The sequence below is a fragment of the Myotis davidii genome, unplaced genomic scaffold (genome assembly GCF_000327345.1).
Source record: "Myotis davidii unplaced genomic scaffold, ASM32734v1 scaffold120, whole genome shotgun sequence".
Taxonomy (NCBI): Eukaryota; Metazoa; Chordata; class Mammalia; order Chiroptera; family Vespertilionidae; genus Myotis; species Myotis davidii.
In genome coordinates, this window is record NW_006294778.1 from 500,102 (window position 1) to 514,280 (window position 14,179).

At 49.9% G+C, this 14,179-nt stretch overlaps 1 protein-coding gene across 3 annotated transcripts in view; it reads left to right on the forward strand.

Annotated features, from left to right (window-relative positions):
* The window catches only part of LARGE (like-glycosyltransferase), a 442,315-nt gene that overhangs the window by 113,737 nt on the left and 314,399 nt on the right, over window positions 1-14,179 (forward strand). For all 3 annotated transcript variants that reach the window (XM_015567588.1, XM_006769319.2, XM_006769320.2), the window contains exon 2: window positions 10,611-10,798. In XM_015567588.1, coding sequence (XP_015423074.1) covers window positions 10,693-10,798 — 106 coding nt within the window. In that variant the 5' untranslated portion in view covers window positions 10,611-10,692. The remainder of the gene's footprint in view (window positions 1-10,610; window positions 10,799-14,179) is intronic.

Below are 14,179 nucleotides of genomic sequence, written 5' to 3' on the forward strand. Positions count from 1 at the left end.
TTGTGGCCCCACCCCATAACAAAGAAACAGAATTTCCGGAGGATGAGGCCCAGAAATCAGGATTTTAAAAAGATTCCCAGGTGATTCTAATGTGCAGCCAAGGTTGAGAACCACTGCTCTAGAGGCTCACTGCTTAGATAAGTAGGGGCGAGTCCAGTAGGAAGTGGAGGAAGCAGGTGGGAAGTCAGGGAGGTGTGGGTGTGGTGTCCTTCATTTAGGGAGTGGTCCAGCGTTGGAACGGGGAGGGATGAGGTCCACGGGAGGCAGGTGTCGGAGGTCTGTGATGCCACACCGAGGAGAGCACGTTGGATTTGAGGTCAGAAGTCTGGGGTTGACCCCAGGGTCCTGCTTCCCAGCTGTGTGACCCGAGTCACTTGGCCCTTGGAGCCTCGGTGCCCCTGTCTGTCAAGTGGAGTCGCACAGACTGGTTGTAGAGCCCGAGGGAATGAAGATCTCCTGGGAGGCCAGTGTGGTACCTGGTACCCTGTTGTCCGATGAATGTGGTCTGCCTTCCTGAGTGCTCTCGCATCCACCTACATCCAGGTCTCTGGGCCCCACCAGCGCAGGTGCTGTTCATCCAGCCACCCAGGTTCTCCGCTCCCAATTCCATGCTCCTGCCCAAGGCCAAACTGACCTCCTTAAGCGGATGCTGTGAGGCTCAGAAGATAGTGGAACGTGTACTCTTCATCGCTGTGGCCCTTGAGCACTTGAAAGCCATCAAGTTCACATTGAGATGGACTCGGCTCTCTCCCTATATCCTCTCCCCACCCCCCTCTCCGCCCAGCACCCCACTCTAATCTTCTTTCCGAGTGTACTTTCCTAAGCTCCAAGGGCCCTTATTTTGTCCCTAATTTGTTTCCTGAGCCCATTTCCTTTACTGCTCACGTGTACTGTCTCTAGCTTTCTAAATAAACTTTCTCTTATAATTTGAAAAAATAAAGGCGCTCTTAGGAGCATGTCCGTGCCTTTCCCTTCCTCCTCTCCTTCCCCAGGCCCTTTACCTTCGCCTTTCCCTCTCCTAAGTTCCAGCAGCCCTTTCCCTGCCTTTGTAACTTGTACACAGCCCAGCCCACTCACTTCTACTAGCTACCTCTGTAAATAAATAAACTTTCACTTATAATTAAAAAACACACACTGAGATTGGTTGTTAATATAAGGTGCAGTCTGGATTTCAAAGACAGTGTGAGAAAAAGACCATTAAAATATCTCATTAATAATTTATATGGATTACACGTTACAGTGCCAATATTTTAGCTGTGCTCGGTTAAACAGAATATATTGTTAAAATTAATTTTGCTTATTTCTTCTTAACTTGTTTAAAGGTGGCAGTGGAAAACAGGGTGAGTTCTGCAAGAGTAGGCTTTGTCTTGTTCAAGGAGGCACATTGGATCTTCATGAGAGAATTACCTCCTGGTTGTATTCACTTTTGAAATACAATTTGTTTCCAGGGGCAGTCCCTTTTTAAAGAATGAAATGGTGCTTTCATAAAGAGTAGTAACATATTGAAAATGCACCATTTACTATAATAATAAACGATAAAGCACAGTTTATGTTTTCCCTGGTCGATGTTAGCATGTTCTTTCCTTTTTAATAGTTCTGTCTTTACAAATATATACCGCCTTGTGTCAGGACCAGGGTAAGCCCACATGTTAGTTCTGTTCCCCACTTTGTTATGGATTGAATGTTTGTGTCCCCCTAAAAATCCATATATTGAATCCTACCTCCCAATGAGATGATATAGGGAGTGGGGCCTTTGGAAGGTGATTATGTCATAAGGATGGGGCCCTCATGGGTAGAATTAGTGCCCTTACAGAAAAGAGGCCTAAAAGAGTTCCCTCACCTTTTTTGCCATGTGAGGACACAGCAAAAAGATTGAACCAGGAAGCAGAGTCCTTGCCAGCCATGGAATGTGCCAGTATCTTTTTTTTTCTTTTTCCTCAGGGCTTTCCCCCAGTGTCCTGGAAACCTTGGGTTCCAAGATGGGCAGCTGTAGGTCAGTGCCAGGCCCCTGGGGCTCACTTCTGCTGGGTCCCTGGGGAACCACAGTCTCAAGCAGTCTGTTTGAAGTACCTGCAGGCCTGGACACTTTCTTTCCTTCAGTAACTGTGGCATGAGGTTTTGTTCTGGATTCTTTCAGAAGTTAGGTCTCCCCTCACCCATTGGTATTTCATTGCCGAACAGCTCCCATCAGCTTGCCACCTCGGGTAACAGAATTGGGATTCTAAATGTCTTCTAAACTCTGCCCTCCCTTCCATTCCCACTGCCCTGCCATGTCAGCCCCTGTCTTCTCTTCTGATTGGTCCCCTTGCCTCCACCCCTTTGCACTCCAGCTTCCACAGTGCCAGCAGAGTCACCTGCACAAAATGCACACCTGACCTCGGGGTTCCCAGATAAACTCTCCAGCACTCCTGATAAAAGTCCCAACATTCTAAATAAAGAGACCTGGGGCATCCAGTGGGGAACTAACTTGCCTGGCATCAGGGTGAGAATTGGAGGGGCAGCTTTCTCCTAGACCAGTGGTTCTCAACCTTCCTAATGCCGCGACCCTTTAATACAGTTCCTTATGTTGTGGTGACCCCCAACCATAAAATTATTTTCGTTGCTACTTCATAACTGTAATTTTGCTACTGTTATGAATTGTAATGTAAATATCTGATATGCAGGATGTATTTTCATTGTTACACATTGAACATAATTAAAGCATAGTCATTAATCACAAAAACAATATGTAATTATATATGTGTTTTTCCGATGGTCTTAGGCGACCCCTGTGAAAGGGTCGTTCGATCCCCAAAGATCCTAGACAGAAGTGCTGTCAAAGTATGCCAGTATCTTGATCTTGGGTTCCCCAGCCTCCAGAATTGTGAGGCATAAATATTTGCTGTGTAAACCACCCAGTCTATGGTGTTTTTGTTAGAGAAGCCCAAATGGAGTGAGGTGCCCTTCTAGCCGCCTTGTGGATGTCACAGCAAGGGGGCAGTCGTGTCTGTGCTACCCATACAATTTGATTGGTCAAGCAGCTAAAATTCAGCTGATTTATTTTAATGTTATTTTGGCTAGTACAGCATCTTATGTTGCTGTGCCATCAGATATTGGATTTCATTGGATCTCCCTCAACTCTTACAACAGCCCTTAGTGCTTGATATTGCCATGAGCTTTCACGAAAAAAAGATGACTTGCGTAGATGCTCCCACCAGATCCTGACGCCCAGTCCTCTGTAAATGCTGAGAGGCCCATGTGCAATGCAGCCGTGCCTGGGAGTTTGTTTTTAGCATAACAGAAACCAGGTGGGCAAAACCTCAGGCTGCAGGTAGCGTGTCCTAATTGCGGAGTGGTATGACATGGGTGGATGCAGGCTAGACTGGAGACCCTAGTGAGGCCTCTGCCCCTTGATCTGGGACATCCCAGTGGTTCCAAGGACAGAGGGACACGTTTCCCTGCAGCCAGATGATCTGATGTCGCAGTGGGATGAAGACAAACTAAGGTGGCAGGAATGGACCCTGAGCGTCCTTAAAATACAATGAACTCCATGTTTGCAATGTTTGTTCCAAAGCATGTTGCATGTGGCTTTTACTCTTGTAGTTCATGTGATGATTTTTTTTAAAAAATTAAAATATATCTTTGTTGATTTCAGAGAGTGTGTGTGTGGGAGAGAGAGAGAGAGAGAGAGAGAGAGAGAGAGAGAGAGAATATCATTGATCAGCTGCCTCCTGCACAGCCCCTATTGGGGATCGAGCCGGCAACCTGGGCATGTGCCCTGTCTGGGAATCAAACTATGACCCTCCTGATTCGTAGGTCAATGCTCAACTACTGAGGGACTGCTGCCAGGCATGTGATGAATTTGTAAACGGTGCCTCCAAAGCCAGGTGCCATCCACCAAAGGGTCACTTGCAGGAGGCAGGTGCTATGGGCCTGATGTGCCGAGGAAAGAGGTAGGAGGGAGGTGACTGGGCTCGGCCTCAGGATGGACGCTCCAGGCCCAGAGAGAGAGGCCCAATGCCTCTTGTGTGTTTCTCCATGTGGAGCAGAGAAAGGAGGGGAAGGTCACACAGTGACCTGGCACGTGACCTCACATGTAACAGAGCGTGTCTCGGGGCACATCCTTGCCGCAGGGACCTACTTAAGGTAATGTGAGGAATGTGTTTCTATATTACACATGTCATATAGTCAGACGGCTGGCTGGCAGGTTTTTGTTTAAAAGGGGCTTATTGAAACCATACAGTGAAGAAGTTGTATAGTGGCAGCCGGGGAGGCTCACAGATGGGACTGGGCAGGGGTTGGGATGATGTTTGAAATTGTAAGGCTGTGTTGTTTTCGATGACACCAGGTGCTAAAATGTGAACCTGGTCCCCGGTCCATGTGAAGGGGCAAACGCTTTGAATTGGCCATTTTTGATCAGGTGGAGAGACAGAGGAGTGTGCGGTGGGAGCTCAAGTCTTCAGGGAATGAGAGGAGTTGCCAAAGGACATTGTCAAGGACAGAGAGAGGAAGGGAGCCACGGGAGCACGAGGGTCTTCCTATGCGAGGGGCAGCCAGAGTCCCTAGAGACGGCTGGAAGCTGGGCATGGAGGCCGCATCCTGGGCCTCAGGGGCAGGCCAGGAGGAGTGGGAGGAAGGAAAAGCAGGATCCTGGCAGCAGCTAGCCTTCCACACAAGCGCAGGAGGTAGGATGAAGTGCGAGGAAGTTGAGGATCAAGGGGGATTTGCTGATCACACAGGGGAAGTTCCACAGTTGGGCTGGGAGGAAGGAGTGGGCTGGAGCTGGTGTGACAAGGTAGTGTGTACAGTAATGAATATCCAAGGAGCCTGCTGGTTGAGACTCAGATAGTCATAGAGCCACTCAATACACACTTAATGGTCATCTCTTATGTACCAGGTCCTGTGCCAGCCACACACAGAACTGCGATGGCCACAGCAGGCAGGGCGCCTGCCCTTGAGTCATCGGACTCTGATTGGGCAGATACAGGCTGGGCGTGTGTGTGTGTGGGTGTGGGTGTGGGGGTGGGTGTGTGTGTGGTTTCCTGTGTGTGTGTTTTCAGGACACATTAGCATTTGAGTCCCAGCGTTTCCAACAACTAAATCAAGGTTGTTAGCCTCTCTTGGTCTCAGTTTTCCTTTTTACAAGAGGGACAGAATGATGCCTCCGTGGGTGGTGGTGTTGGTGCGGTTCAGTCATTCTTCAAACTTGGGAGGAGTTGTTTTGATGGGAAGGGGGCGTCATCAGAGCCACCTCTAGTCCAGAAGGTGCTTTTGTGTAATTAGAAAAAGGCACTTTTCCTTCTAGAAACTCTGCTTCCATCTGTTAAGAGAACTGTTATAGTAAACAAGTCGTCCCCAAAGTCCTGGAGGTGAATGGCTCTCCAGGGGCACTGGCCAGTGCCTGCAGGGGGAGTTGAGGAGGGCGGGTAGGCGGGTGGGAGGCCCGCTCTGTGTGTCAACCAGCTGTTCGCTGGGTGCTTTCGTACAATCAAGTGCCGCTTAGTGACGGGGACAGTGAGAAATGCATTCTTAGGCCATCAACGCAACGATCATGGAATAGCCTGTTACACACGTAGGCTATGTGGAATGCCACGGGCGTGTGTTCCCTGGTTGACGGGAATGCCCTTATGCAGCACATGACTGGACAGCCCTCTCACACAGTCATGTGCACTGAAGCACCTGGGAGTTTGTTCAGATGCAGAGTGTGATGGAGTGGGGCCGGGGCGGAGCCTAGGAGTTTGCTTTTCTGCTGCCGATGCCACTGGGTCCTGGACCACACACTGGACAGAGATGGTTGAGCATAAACCTTTGTCTTAGATGCTGGGCTCATGGGGAATTTAAAATCCTGATCCTCTGCCCTTCGAGGGTTTTAGTCTCATGAAGAGAGATTAATGCTCAGGACACGATGAGACCACAGCTAAGTGTCAGGAATGTGTGACCGTGGGAGTTTAGACAGGAGGGGAAGGAGGCTTCGCATCTGGACTTGAAGCTGTGAGACTGGAAATTCCTTACTAGTCCCAGCAGACAGAAAGGGCGTTGTAGGCATGTGTGTGAGCAGACGGCTTGGGTAAAGGCGCGAGCTGGCCACCTATACTAGCCATGGCGCCTGTAACGATGACAGCAAAGCGAGCACGAGGGTCCATCTGCTATCGGACCTGATTTATGAGCTCAATCCAGTGCTCTGCGCTTTCAGGAACCGGGAGAGCTCCTTGCAAGAATGGGTCAAGGGAGACTGGGGTGACAATGGGTGACTGACAGGAGTCAGCTGATCTAGTTAAAATCCATGGCCCAGATCTGTTCAGTGCCCATAGAATCTGTTTGGGATCCTAAGTGATTCTGAAGGATTTCTTAAACTTTTTTTTTTAGAAGGTTACGTAGATTTTTAGTCCTTCTTTATGTGCAATGTTTCTAGACAACCCACACATCTTGAACACTCTTGAAAAATCCTTCCGAACATCCATGATGCTAATTAAAAGGCAGCCTCGGGTGTCGGTCAGGGAGGTGCGGAGCTTAGTGTTTGGAGTGTAGGCTTCTGACTGGAGTCTTTCAAGTGGTAACCAGCTGTGCCTGCAGGGTATGTATTCCCAATTAGGGTCCCGCTGGTGCTAACTCACCGCACCCAGCAAGGCGAGTAAAACTAACACATGTGCACTACTCGTCTGCACTGGGGAATTTCGAATCACACACAGTATAACAGGAAGGCGTGATGATTTCAAGCTTTTACATGTTCTTAAATTATACGAGCAATGCACACTCCTTGTATAAAATTTAGGAAAATATATAATCACAGGATTGAAATGACTCATATTCTACCCAGAGAGAGAACTCTCAGTTCTTACACCTTTTCCATATCTGTGGTTATGGAGATACTTATACATGTACTAGAGGCCCGGTGTATGGAATTCATGCACTGAAGGGCCCCTCAACCTGGCCTGCATCCTCTCGCAGTCTGGGACCCCTTGGGAGATGTCCAACTGACGGCTTAGGCCTGCTGGCTGCGGGGAGTGGCCTAAGTTGGCAGTCGGACATCCTTAGTGCTGCTGCGGAGGCAGGAGAGGCTCCCGCCACTGCTGCTGTGCTTGCCAACCGTGAGCCCAGCTCAGGGCTTCTGGCTGAGCAGCGTGAGTGCACTGACCACCAGGCGGCAGCTACTGCATTGAGTGTCTTCCCCCTGGTGGTCAGTGTGCATCATAGCGACCTGTCGTTCTGCCATTCGGTTGATTTGCATATTAGCCTTTTATTATATAGAACAAGGGTCCTCAAACTTTTTAAAGAGGGGGCCAGTTCACTCTCCCTCAGACCATTGGAGGGCCAGACTATAGTTTAAAAAGAAAAACTATGAACAAATTCCTGTGCACACTGCACATATCTTATTTTGAAGTAAAAAAACAAAACGGAACAAATACAGTATTTGTATTTGCATGTGGCCGCGGGCTGTAGTTTGAGGACCCCTGGTATAGGATGTACAGTTTTTCACACTGGGCTGAGGATACTTGCAGTCATAGTTTGTGTTCAGCTCTGAATCCTCCTTTTGTGGCTTAAGAGAGGTCATGATCATTTTTCTGGCTCATGCAGTGTTCTCTATAAATGTGACGTTTGTTGGTTCAGACATGGGAGGAGACAGGTGGAGTAGATGTTTAGGAGGAGGAATCGACCAGCTTGGTCAAGAAGCTGTATGTTGGATTTGAGGGGGGCTTGGTTAGCGATGACTTTGAAACCCCTGGGTTAACTGCCAGGTGGGCAGTCTCCCTTCCACCGGGTAAGGCAGGTTAGAGACGGGTGTTCCTAGGCCATTTGCACACGTGTGGGATGCAGTTTCTTTCCTCTCTTCTTCTTGTGTTGATGCCTGTATTGACTTCCTGGAGAAACTTCTGATAAATACGGAAGTTTTTCTTTAAAATGTGTCTTTAGAGCACAGAGGTGCCATTTAAAAGTCAAATCCATGAAGAACTATTTTTTCACCTGCTGAGTTTAATTTCAGGTGCCAGCGTTATCATAAAATGCAAGCCAACCTTGACTCTGTTTTAAAACTTTACATAAATTGTGCGAGTTGAAACGAACGTGTGCAGATGGAGAGAGGAAAGGGAGGAAAATAAGTGGTTTAAGGAGTCTTTAAAAATATTATTTAAATATCAGTGCCACTTGAGTTCCGTTTTAAGTATATCCCTACTTTCCCCTGAGGTGTAAATTCATCTATAGCTTTCTGATTGTATTTCTATCTATTCAACTTTACTGTCCCTTGGAACAGGAGCAGACATCGGTGATATATCTGACTCTGGGGAAGGAAATACTTATAAGATGCATATAAAGGATTGAGGTTAGATCAAAAGGAAGATGCCCCTGGAAGGAGTCAATTTCTTAGGGAGAACAGAGCCGCTACCCCTCTGGCCCCCATCCCTGCCTTAGGTGTGTATAACCTTTGGCCCATTAATTAATCTTTTTGGCCTTAGTTTTCCTATCCATAAAATGGGGATAAAAAATAAGTTCTTTTGAGAATTAAATTAAAAAAACTAGAAAAATGCTTTATACATAATAAGTGCTACTACTGCTCGTTGTCTTTATTCTTATAAGTGAACTGTTTAAAAAAACCCCACACAAACCATGTGATCTTAATGGGTGGTAACTCCTGAAGGAGAATTGCGTAGATAGGTTTTTCAGGTTAAATCAGCCACTTGGCTGGTCAGTCAGTACCTACCTGCTGCGATCTGTTTTCTACCAAACCCTGTGTGGGGAGCATGGCGGGTGGGGGAGAGAGAGAAAAGCACAAGGAAGACTGCTCTTGGGTTCTTAGGAAGATGGGGTTCCCTGCCAAGTGCTTGATGGGGCTTTGCCAGTCGCTCAAGGGATTTCTTATTTCAGCCTCATAACCATCCGCTCAGATTGAGGGCGTCTCTTCGCTGTATATGAATGAATGAAACAAAGCTTACCCCGGGGCCAGGTCATCGTGTGGTGCTGGGTTTGAATCCAGATGCCTCACTCACAGCTTTCTGCCCCCAACACGCCCTCTCCTGAGATCACCAGCCTTTCCCGATGATGCTCCTTCTTAGCGGAGATGCTCATTCTTAGTGACCAGCGAGGTTTGTTTGTGGGGTTTGTTTCTCCTTCTCCCCTGGGGCACTTTTCTGCAGTCAGCATCTTGGTTTAAAGGGATTTTCTTCTATTGGCTTTCCTTTCTTGTGCTCACCCTCCAGCCCTGTGGCCTTTCATCTGCTTCAAACATTTAGAAAAGGGTCAGAGAGGTTGCAGAAGACAGCCTGGCCCCTGACGTGGAGATGGGCCCCGTGAGGTGTTTATTGCCAGCGACTTGCTGAACACAAAGTCCTGAAGCTCGGGAGGGTCGCCTTTGGTGAGAATCGGATTCCATTTATTCGTTCAGCAGACAGTTATCAGGCACCTGAAAGTGACGGACAGGACGCTCGCTACATCTTAGAGATGCTGGTGAATCCGATGGGCTGCCTGTCTTCTGGAAAGACCACGGCTGGTGGGGAAGGGAGATGGTTCACCCAGACCCTTGTCACATGGGGTTTGAGAGTCCTGGCAGAGGGAAGGACCTTGTGGGAGTACCTAAGGGACACCATTCCTTGGGAATCTGCAGCCTTATATGGAGCTGCCTGTAGCCTGGGCTCTGCTCTGTCAGGCAGTTTCCCCGTGGACCTCTCTCTCCACCGACAGCCCATGTGACATCTGTGTTAGGAGGTGATGGAGATGGGATCTCATGGTCTGTTGGGTTTTTAATTCCCTTTTAGGTCACATAAGTTTCTGGTTATATACTCAGGTGAGAGGTCGTGTCCTCTACTCCATCAGTGTCGGCCTTCTCCCTCCTCTGTTCCTCGCATTTCAACAGTTTTCCGCGTGGTCTGGGGATTGTCCCTCTGCAGACGGCTGTAGGTCATCTCCATGCTCCTTCCCATTCTCTGCACATCTGCATTGTCGTCCCTGCTTTTCTGGGCTCTTCTTCCATTTAAAGATGAGTGCGTGTGGGCTTTCCACGCTGATGGAGATCTCGTGGCCTTGCCAGTCTCCTTTCCTGTGTGTGTGTGTGGTCAGCCTTGTGTGCCTTCCACTGGGCTCTCTGCTGGGAACACGGGACCTGTTTCACCCTCCTGGCCACACACGGAAGTGGTCAGCAGCTGCCTCATCCTCCCTGGAGGTGCCTGCCGCCCCCCCTCCCCCCCCAGCCGTCACAAGCTCAGGGTGTCTGTGGGTCTTTTATGCTGCCTCTCCTGTTAGACGGTGCTCTTTGACGCCAACCCTCATTCTACTTTTTCAAAACACAGCACCTGGCTAGTGCGTGGTATCTACAAGGTGCTCACTGAGTGCTCGTGTAATGAGTGTGTTAGTTCAGGCTTCAGAAGTAACCCATAGTTGAAATGCATGTGTGTGTAAGGGGGAGAGAGAGAGAGAGAGAGAGAGAGAGAGAGAGAGAGAGAGAGAGCGCCCTTATCCTTTATTCGTTTATTTTCTAAAGAACTGTCTCCGCTTTGATAGATGGCAAGGGTGCAGCAGCGTCCCTCGGGAATACGGGTTAGCAGGAAGCTGTAGCCGAGTCCTCCTCCTCCCGGGATCTACAGCATGTTCTCTCTGCAATCTGCATCCACTTACAGCCCTTCCCCTCTGCTCTTCCTTCACAGGGAGTATTATGAGGGAGGCCGAGGACTCCACGCTCCGGGCAGAGAAACGGCTCTGGGATTAGGGATTGCCACTTCCGAGAGGATGCTGGGAATCTGCAGGGGGAGACGGAAATTCCTGGCTGCCTCGTTGACTCTTCTCTGCATCCCAGCCATCACCTGGCTCTACCTGTTTGCCGGGAGCTTCGAAGGTAAGAAGGAAGCTGTCGCAGAAAAAGGGGCTGGGCGGGGGGAGAAGAACGCTGGCTGTCCCAGCGTCCCAGGGAGAGCCGCCCAGCCGTCTGATCCCAGCAGGTCATTTTGTAGAAGCGAATACCCGTACCCGTCACAGGGGAAGGCTTGTCTAGGTCGATGGAGGGAGTCAGGAATGTGAGGAGAAACAGACACAACAGCAAGATCAGGTGCAGCTGGGCGCAGTGGCATGGAGGTGACACAAATGTCAAACACCCGCTTTGCGAGTGGATCGCTGTGTTGGTGACGGGCAAGGCTGGGCCCTGGACGGATGACTTAGCTGTTCATGGTGCCAGATGTTTTATTCTTTCTTCCGTCTCTTCATTCACGTGTTCACATGTTCGACATTTGTTATTCCTGTCGCTGCTGCTCTGGTTTCCATCTGGCTAGACCAGGTGCTGGACGTGCGGTGATAACACATCTGGACCTTCACGGCTCAGTGGGGGAGACGGGCGGGTGGACACACACATGCTTGCTGCACAGGCTGTGCGTGGTGGGAGGAGGCAAGCCCAGCCCAGGGGGCTGCGGGAGGCGGGTGTCGGAGCTGTCGGCCGGCCTTGGGGGAGGGATGATCCGTCATCTGATGGCCCAGGACAGGACCGCCACAGAGGCTGGACCCTCCCCAAACAAACAGAAACGCACGCTAATCCCTGCCATTTTCAGAAATCATTAGCAATGGCAAGACTTGCCATTCTCCCAGCCAGTGGTTTCAAAGGCTGTGCGTTGTGTATCCGAGGAGGTTTTCCAAGCTTGGGGAGGAAAGGCGTGGCGGCGTTGGCGAGCGCAGCTTTTTTCTGTTTACCCCCACACTCGAGTTAAAAGGGAAAAATTAACTCAAAGGAAAATCTGACTCGAGGAAGTCAAGTACTGTGTTTTTAAACATGTTCTTTATGCATAATTTTATTGACAGCTCAAGGCTACCTTTTAATTAGGAGTTGCACTTCACTTTCCGAGATGTGCCCCGAGTGAGCCAGACTGAATGTAAAGGAGGCGGGATTGAGTGCGGGCATGGGAGGGAAGGGTCCCAAGCCACACCCCTACCCCGCGCCTGCCCCTCCCTGCCCCTGCGTCCCTGCAGGTGGTGGAGCTTTCATGTAAGGGGCTGGAGAGAAGGAATTACGCCAGGGCGGTGTGGATGGATAATTTTCCTTAAAGGGATCGGAGGGTGGAAGGTGAGCTGGTGATAAGCCTAGGAGAGATATAAGGAAGAGTTTTTCTAGGAGTGATGGAGGAGCCCTGATAAAACAAGGCTATGAAGGGCTGGCACCTGACTCTGTTTAATACATTAAAACATTGACTTTCATCGTACAACTAGATTGCTAATAATTCTATATAATAAAAGGCTAATATGCAAGTTGTCCCCTCAACTGGGAGTTCAACCAGGGAGTGAGGCCAACCACCCACTGCCCCTCCTCCCTGCCAGCCCGGCCAGAGCGGTCCCAATTGGGGCTGGCCGGCTGGATCCCACCCATGCATGAATTCGCGCACCGGGCCTCTAGTAATACTGTAACAATAACGAGGATGATGGCAACAATATAAGCTATTAGTTTTCTGAGCATTTCTACCTGCCAGGCATTGTTGTTAAGACTTGACGCGTTAGGATTTTTTCGCAAGAATCCTGTGTAATAGGTAGGGATGAGGCGACAGGGCCCCAAAAGCCAGTCAAGATAGGCCCTGGATTATTGGACTCGAGAGCTGGAGTGTTTAACTCTAAAACCATGTTGTAGTTGGGGCCTCAGTGAGGCAGCAGACTTTGGCAAGGGGTTTGACAGGGTGTCACATGACGTTTCTAGGTGCTGTGAGGGAAATTGCAGAATTTTTATTTGCACTCATCATAGAAACTCAACCCTAAAAGGTTTGGGCAAACAGGGAATTTGGGGGCTAACAAAACTTGTAAGTTCAGAGGTAGAGCAGGCTCCAGGTAGGGTTGGATCCAGGGGCTCAAGTGATATCTGTGTAGCTCAGTCTCTCTTCATCCCTTTGCTCTGCTTTCCTCTTCTGTGGTTTCTTTCAGGGTAGTTTTTCCTACGTGAAGAAAGCTTTATTTATGACTTATCCTCTGCAGACCCTATAGAAAGAGGAGTTCTCCCCCTCCCAACTCTCCAGGCTTGCCCCTGATTGGATTGCCTCTAGTTGCTTGTCCAGAGACCAGTCACTGACTGGGGAGGCTGGGGATGGCAGCCCCGAGCCCTGTGCCTGTTTCTGGTCATGGGGTAGCGAGGAGTTTCCCTGAGGAAGGGGTGGCCCCAAAGGCGAACGGTATGTTTTCTCGGAGGAGAGAATAGAAGCTGGTCTACATTAGGAGTGTTCATGACTGGCTGTGCTTCTGGTGTGCTGATGTCCACCTGAAGACTCTTCCCAGCATCATGCTGTCTTTCCCCCGCTGGCTGGTGGGGTGACTGTGATCCTTGACGCTGAGTGATTTTATTAGCCTGGCAGGTAGGTTACAGGGAGGATTGAGGAAATACTCTGCAACCACACACACCGACTGGGGTAGGCACTGTGCCTATAACCGTGAAGCTTAAGAAGTCCTACCTTGGGACCCAAGCAGAAGCTGCTGTAAGTCGGGGGTGGGTGATTGTGTACATTAACAGACATGTTCTAGCTAGAATGGTAGAGGTGACAGATTTCTTTACAGGTAGCAGCCCACAGCGGGGCCACGGCATTTGTTTCCTGATGCTGTACTGTCAGAACGGTCTAGGTATGGCCGCACATTCAGGCGAATCGAGGTGAATGATTGTGCCGATTCAAGCCTGGCTCCACTAGACACAGTGGGAAGAATTGAGGCTGTTTACCTTGGAGAAGTGGAGGCTCCGGGTGTGTGTGTCAGCTTCAGCAAACAGTCAAAGAGCTGTCACCTGCCAGAGGTCAGGATGACTCTGATGGCCCTGAACCCCTGGAGGGGTGTGGCAGGGAGCCCGGAGTCCAGCTTATCATAATGAGGATCATTCTGTCCTCTGCTGGCCTCAGCTGCCCTGGGAGGAGTGAAATGCATGCCATGAGGCGTGTGCAAACACGAGGCAGTACAGGGGAGGGAGTGAGCATGGGGGACAGCTGGGCAGGATGACCTGGGGGGAGGGAATGAGCATGGGGGACAGTAGGATAGGAGGACCTGGCCCGGAGTCCAGCTTATCATAATGAGGATCATTCTGTCCTCTGCTGGCCTCAGCTGCCCTGGGAGGAGTGAAATGCATGCCATGAGGCGTGTGCAAACACGAGGCAGTAAGGCAGTAGGAGTGAGCATGGGGGACAGCTGGGCAGGATGACCTGGGGGGAGGGAATGAGCATGGGGGACAGTAGGATAGGAGGACCTGGGGGGGGGGGTGAGCATGGGGGCGAGG